General features: G+C 45.6%; 1 protein-coding gene across 1 annotated transcript in view; it reads left to right on the top strand.

The window, feature by feature from the left end:
• The first annotated feature begins 6,960 nt into the window (after positions 1–6,960).
• The window catches only part of LOC133119261 (guanylyl cyclase-activating protein 1-like), a 7,300-nt gene continuing 6,753 nt past the window's right edge, over positions 6,961–7,507 (top strand). The window contains exon 1 of the mRNA XM_061229788.1: positions 6,961–7,300. Coding sequence (XP_061085772.1) covers positions 7,103–7,300 — 198 coding nt within the window. The 5' untranslated portion in view covers positions 6,961–7,102. The remainder of the gene's footprint in view (positions 7,301–7,507) is intronic.

Raw genomic sequence — 7,507 nt, 5'->3', positions numbered from 1 at the left:
GGCTTATATACGAAGGCAAAGGTGAACTTCTCTTCTGTTTGTCTCGAGCTGTACTCCTGCTAATCACGTACCGGTCTCAGTTAACGGCTTACACAAAGACACACAGTTATTTATATAAAAGCTTTAAATGTTTTCTTCTTCCTCATTGAATGCCAGGATATCTTTCTGGAAAATACAGCATTAAAAGATGGGAGAAGAGGAGGGGCAAAGCTGGGCCAATCAGGCACAGGGGCTGGGGGCGGTTGCTGGGAAACGGGCCTGCAAGCTTACCGCCCGGCAATACAAATGGAGTCTGAGTTTGGGCAGCTTTGATTATTTCACATTAATGAGAAAGTACATTTGAATATACTTGAATATTTATTGTATTTTGAAATTGTGACTGTAATGTCTGTGTGTAATATAGCACCATTTCCTTTCTGTTGTTACATTACATTACATTACATAAATGGCATTTGGCAGACGCTTTTATCCAGAGCGACGTACAACAAAGTGCATAACCAAAACCAGGGATAAGTGCGCTGAAAGACCCAATTTCACTTATGTCACTTCTCAAGGGCGGTGAAGATTTCACAGAGCAGAAAAGAACGCTTAGCGCTATGCAGGCTGTTACCTTGGTGCCTTTTGTGATTTATATTATTTGTATCTGTCATTTCTTTTATGATCCGTGTTCAGAGACATTGAGTTTCCCGGCAAGCAGAACACATTTGAGCCTGGGATAGGACAGGCATGATGACACACGGGAGGTTCTGCTGTCAACACTTCCTCTGTGGTGTGTGAAGCTCTGGGCTCAAGGTCATCTTTGTGTGTGTGTGTGTGTGTGTGTGTGTGTGTGTGTGTGTGAGAGTGAGTGTGCGTGTGTGTGTGTGTGTGTGTGTCCATTAGTCTGTCTGTCTGTGTCTGTCTGTTGAGAGCTGTGTCTGTATGTCTGTCTGTGTCTGTCTGTCTAGAGCAGTGTTCACTCCTGTCTCACCACAGACCGGGGGGTCAGGTCACAGGTGAGAGAGTGTGTGACAGACAACAAATTAGCCTGACTAACCTGATCACCCTGCTGAGTCTGCTCTTAATACCACACACACACACACACTCACTCTCTCTCACACACACACTTACACACACACACACACACACACACACACACACACACTCATTCTCTCTCTCACACACACACACACACACACTCACTCTCTCTCTCACACACACACACACATACACACACACTCACTCTCTCTCACACACACACACACACACACACTCACACTCACTCTCTCTCTCACACACACACACACACTCACTCTCTCTCTCTCTCTCTCTCTCTCTCACACACACACACACACACAAACACACTCACCCTCTCTCTCACACACACACACACACACAAACACACACCCTCTCTCTCACACTCACTCTCTCTCTCACACACACACACACATACACACACACTCACTCTCTCTCACACACACACACACACACACACTCACTCTCTCTCTCTCTCACACACACACACACACACACTCACTCACTCTCTCACACACACTCATTCTCTCTCTCACACACACACACACACACATACACACACAAACACACACACACATACATATGTGCACAACATAAACACATGAATACAATACGCATCAAATTCAAAGCATTGGTGCTAGCCTTCCAAGCAGTTAAAGGGTCTTCCCCAGCTTATCTACAAAAAATCATCAGACCCTACACCCCTGCCAGACCTCTTCGTTCAGCCTCCACAGGCTGCTTGGCACCTCCCCCTCTCCGAACCTCCACATCACGCTCACGACTGCTGTCTGTTCTGGCTCCACGGTGGTGGAACGAACTCCCCGTTGAGGTCAGAACTGTAGAATCTCTCCCCACCTTCAAGCGTAAGCTGAAGACACACCTCTTCAAGCAGCACCTCTCCCCATCCCTCCCTACCTCCCTGTGAACCTTAATTGTTGTCTCTGTGACTTGTTTTGTGTATCGGTATTTTTAGTTGGCTAGGTAAGCAGTGTTTAGATCGTTAACTTTGGTCACTTTTGCTCTGTTTGTTTCTATCAACACATATACACTTGCCTGTGCATATATGCATGTACACACACATGCAGACATCTTGCATGTGCGTGTGTGTGCGCATGGTGTGTGTGTGTGTGTGTGTGTGTGTGTGTGTGTGTGTGTGTTTCCCAGGTGATTCAGTCATGCAGTACTGGTTCTTAGGAACAAAGAGGGTCATGTGCATCTCCTCCCTACTACCTGCGTCAGTGGTGCATGTCACCTGGGTTTGTCATAACTTTGAATTAGGAAAAAACATGTCAATGAAACTGTTGGATTCATATTACAGGGATCTGTGTGATTAAATTGATGAGTGATTTCTGCTTATAGATTTATCGTTATAATTCGTTGTAATACAACAAATAGTACAATTTAAATGAAAGTATAATGGATTTCAATACTTTTGTTCGGTCTTCTTTATTTCTTCTGCATTTGGGACTGAACTTTAAAGGACATATTTTATGAACCGACCATTAATCTTTTTCTGCTGTCATCTCATGGTTTAAAATACTCGGTTTAGTTCTGAATTTTACTCCTTTTGTCTGGACGACCCATTTATGTCCGTTTGACTGCGCGAGAACTTCGACTGCGCTGCGTGTAATGTTCTGTTCGGCGACGGAGCCTGACGCACCAGTGCGCATGCGTCACTCCGCCCCGTTTCGGGGACAATACGCAGAAGGAATGTAAGCACTTTCTCAGAAAATTATATAATCATAAATATGATGGATGGATTAGCTGAATGGACAACAACTGCATCGTAATCGCATCGTCAATAGGCGCTTTGGACTGAAGGCCGTGTCTAGGTTAGTTGATTGCCTTATTAGCTTAAAACAAGGCACGCGTGTGTGTATTACATTGTACTTTTGAAATGAAACTACAATGTGGCATGATAATTGATGCTGTTCTCTCGCTGTAGGCTTAGTTTGGTTTGCCATAAATAGACGATCCCAGAGGCTACGTGGCTTAATGACATAATCCCCAAGTTTATTTGCCTTAATCTCCACATTTGTGTGCGTAACATCGCCGTCACAACGAAAACAATACAACCGAATCAACGGCAGGGAGCTGAAGCTGAACTGAAATTGTGTTTAGACGGAATGACCTAAACTACAGAAGAAGATTGTGTAGACTGACCACGACGAACATTTGGAAATTAAAATAAAAAGTTCCCACAGACTGCGGAGGTAACGGTCACCCCTACGCAAGTACCCACCCCCCACGTTATTTCCCTGTTGAAAATGGGCGCACGGCATATGAGACTGAATTTGCTCATCAACAACGGCAAGCAACTTGTACGCAGCATCCTTCTGCTCGCGCACTACGCCACGGAGATCTTCGGGTTACTCGGGCGCTCCGTCAACGGGGTCGCGACGCTCCTGAAATGGACCGTGGTCTCCGCCGAGTACACGGTGTCCCTGTTTAACTCGGCCTACATGCACCTGCGCTGGTGGGGGAGAAGAGGCGGAGCTTCTCTGTCTGCTCGGACCGGGACATGAAGTCAGAGTGAGGGGGAACTGGGATCTGTTCACGAAGTGAATTTCCTCTATAATCTTTCACTTCCCCAGATCCACTCAAGACCAGTACGCTACCTTTCAAACACCCAAATAATTGGACCTCCTTTAAGTCCTTTTTAACATGACTTCTACTTGACTTTTACACCACTCTCCAAACTTGGAATGGCAGTGATCTAGGCCTGTGAAATGGCTGCCCATTTTTCGCAGCGAGAGACAGAGAGAGAGAGAGAGGACGAGCAGGCTTTTCTTCTCCTGCATGTGGGTGCCTGTGCGTGCGTGCGTGCGTGCGTGCGTGTGTGTGTGTGTGTGTGTCTCTCACGGCCACGTCAGCAGATGGCAGAGACACCAGTCGGTGCTGTTCTGCCGCACAGCGGGGGACATTCTCCCCGTCGCCTCCTGGACTGACATGGCAGCCTAAACGGGAGACGCACCGCCTTTATACAGCGCCTTTATCCAAAGTGCTTTACAACGGATGCCTCGCATTCACCCATTCTCTCTCTCTCACGCACACACACACACACTGACACACCAACAGCGATAGGCTGCCATGCGAGGCACCAGCCGGCTTTGTCCACAGCGACTGGAGGGATAGCTCGACACACCCCGGGGGATTGAACCAACAACCAGATGAGACGACCGCTCCCCCCTCCTGCGCTCATCTACAGACGACCCGAGCGCAGTGGGGTGGGGTCAGTGCACCCCCAAACCGCCGGGGTGCACTGCTCTTCACCGCGCGATCCAACCCTGAGCTTCTGTGGGCTTCCGGAAGAGGTTTCGCTGATCACACCGAACCCTGGTCTCCCAGTGTACACGGCGCAGTGACATTCCCCGCCGGTGGAGAGTCCAGGGGTCAGGCAGGGGTCCTGCCAAGTCTCCCAGCCCGCCGACTTCACCAATCAGCTCCAACTCCAACTGGCTGAAGGATGGTGCTAATTGAATTGTGCTAATTAAAGGAGCAAACACAGGTGAAAGGAGCATTACCTTACTTCCTGGACCTGGACTTCCCGCCTCTGTGACCTCATCGCACCAAAGGCCTCTAGAGGTGTGGTTACTGCAGTGAGGTCACTTCCTGCTATAGGCAGGAAATCCCTGCATTTCCGAGGGATCACAGGAAAGAGACTCTTCGATCACTACAAAACATTACCGTCCCTGGTCAATCAAACTGTACCTTTTTTCCGCTTTGCAAACTGGAATCAAACTAAATCAAATTTTATTTAATCATCATGAGAGAGTGTGACTGTGTTTGAGACATCGCTTTTTCTGTAGATTTTTTTAAAATATCTGTATCTGTTTGTAATGTGTCTCTGTTGAAAAAGAGATCTTGATCTCAGACTACCTGTTTATATATAAAGGAAGGTAATGAAACCAACTGATATTCTGGCTGCACCCTGCTGGAAAAAAACAGCTCAAGCTAGCTTTTGAAACAGCTGGTTGCTGGTTGACCAGTTCAGACCAGCTCCATACTCAACATGGTTTGACCAGCTCAAGCTATGTTTTGAAGCAGATGGTAGCTAGTATTCAAGCTGGTCACAGCTGGATTTTACAGCAGGGTAGCTCCAGTGGAATTTTGCTGAATGGACTATTTCGGGGTGGGAGACTATTTCTCCGTCCGCTTCCATTGTGACTTTTGTAGGAATAAAAGTCATAACTGAAGGATAAATATGGGAAGTTATAATGAAGAAATATATTTTTGTATCTCTTTAGAAACCTTAAGTAGGGTTACCACTACAAATCAGTTGGGCTTTTTATCCACAACTGTTTGTTTTGTTGCAGTATTTCTTATTCTTGTGGGAAGAATTTTACAGTGTATCAATTATGTAGCATTATATTCGTTTTGCATTATATAAGACAATGAAGTTTTTAAAGTATTTTTTTATTCTGAGGTGGGAGAGTATTGAAGTACCATCGAAGGACTACCCTGAATCTGAATGGTTTCAGTTAATACACGCTGTATGACTGGATATGCAGAATGTAAGCTGTACAACGTACCCTGCATAGCCATGTCTGTATTGCACTGTGACGGGCTACAATATAAATATGAGTGTGGAACTGTAATGGAAATGTACCAAAGGGGCTTGTGTTCAGAGTCCTGGATCATCGCACTGGAACGCCATTGTAGGACTCGGTTAATCAGTGTGGCTAAAATCCCATTAAATCATAACCAGAGGCTGCGTGTTCCTGAACTCTTACACTCACACTGCCCTTTTCACAAGCACTGACAGGGCTGAATAATATACTGACATTGTGGAATATACTGACAATGCGGAATAATATACTGACAATGCTGAATAATATACTGACAGTGCAGAATAATATACTGACAATGCTGAATTATATACTGACAGTGCAGAATAATATACTGACAATGCTGAATAATATACTGACAGTGCAGAATAGTATACTGACAATGCTGAATAATATACTGACTGTGCAGAATAATAAACTGACAATGTGGAATAATATACTGAGAGTGCAGAATAATATACTGACAATGCTGAATAATATACTGACAGTGCAGAATAATATACTGACAATGCTGAATAATATACTGACAATGCGGAATAATATACTGACAATGCTGAATAATATACTGACAGTGCAGAATAATATACTGACAATGCTGAATAATATACTGACAGTGCAGAATAATATACTGACAATGCTGAATAATATACTGACAGTGCAGAATAATATACTGACAGTGCAGAATAATATACTGACAATGCTGAATAATATACTGACAATGCCTTAGATACTGACAGTGAACAGCAAACGCCTGCATGCACCTCGGGGATGTTGATGATGGTCAAGTTCTGTAAAGTTTATTTTAAAAACTTTTCCAGTACTGTGCAGAAGTCTTGGGCACCTGTAAAAAAAAAATCCACACAGCTAAGATTTCAAGCTTTCAAAACTGATGAAAGGAAAATAACTACAGTATTGAGACAAATGCTAATTCAAAAATCAAAGCAATATTTGGTGTGACCACTTTGGTGTGATTTCACTTTCCTCTTCCAAATTACAGTCAGTAATTAAATAGTTTTACAGAAAGTTGATTCACAGCAGAGGACACATTGGCACTTAGTCACGTTACGGGTGTACAACTTGTCCAACACTTCCCAAATGTGTTACTTTAGAGAGTGTGGAACAGTGTGGCTCTCCACTCAGTTTTGTGTATTGACACACATAGATGTCAGAGAACATATTATTCCATTTAAGCCATTTATCTGCTGGCTGTAGGCTGGGGATTGGTGTCAAGGAGAGAGAGGAGAGATGAAGGGCGATGCGGGGCAGGTATAAAAGCCCCGTCCCGCCCCCACCTCCTGCCAGAGCCCTGCATTGTGTGACTGTGAGGAGAGAGCCCTCGCAGTAGACCAATCAGGTCACTGGAGAGAGAGAGAGAGAGAGAGAAAGAGGGAGAATTTGATTCACAACAATAACATTCTTGAGTGAGAGAGAGTTAAATAATATTCACAAAAGAGGGGGCGAGAGGGAGAGTTGAAAGTTGACTCGCAGCATTAATATTGCGGAGCGAGAGGGGGCGAGGGATGGGGAACTCGAGCGGCTGCACGGTGGACGACCTGCAGGCGGTGGAGATGCACCTGTGGTATAAGAAGTTCATGACGGAGTGTCCGTCCGGCCAGCTCACGCTGCACGAGTTCAAGCAGTTCTTCGGCCTGCGGGGCCTCGACTCCGAGGCCAACGCCTACATCGAGCAGATGTTCCGCACCTTCGACATGAACAAGGTACGCAGGCCAGGGCAGGCCAGGGGGAGGCCAGGGGGAGGCCAAGCCAGGGCAGGGCAGGGGAAACAGTGCTCCTGAGAGCGGTCTTAAACTGTCAATCGATGGGCAAGGAGGGCCGTGTCCGTTTCTGGATTTCAGACCAACTTCTACTCTTAATGATTTAATTAGCCCCAATTATTTCGCCATTTAGCCACATTCCATGATGTA

This window comes from Conger conger, chromosome 19 (genome assembly GCF_963514075.1).
Source record: "Conger conger chromosome 19, fConCon1.1, whole genome shotgun sequence".
Taxonomy (NCBI): domain Eukaryota; kingdom Metazoa; phylum Chordata; class Actinopteri; order Anguilliformes; family Congridae; genus Conger; species Conger conger.
Note: the sequence above shows the minus strand (reverse complement) of the source record. Positions and strands in the feature narration are given on the sequence as shown.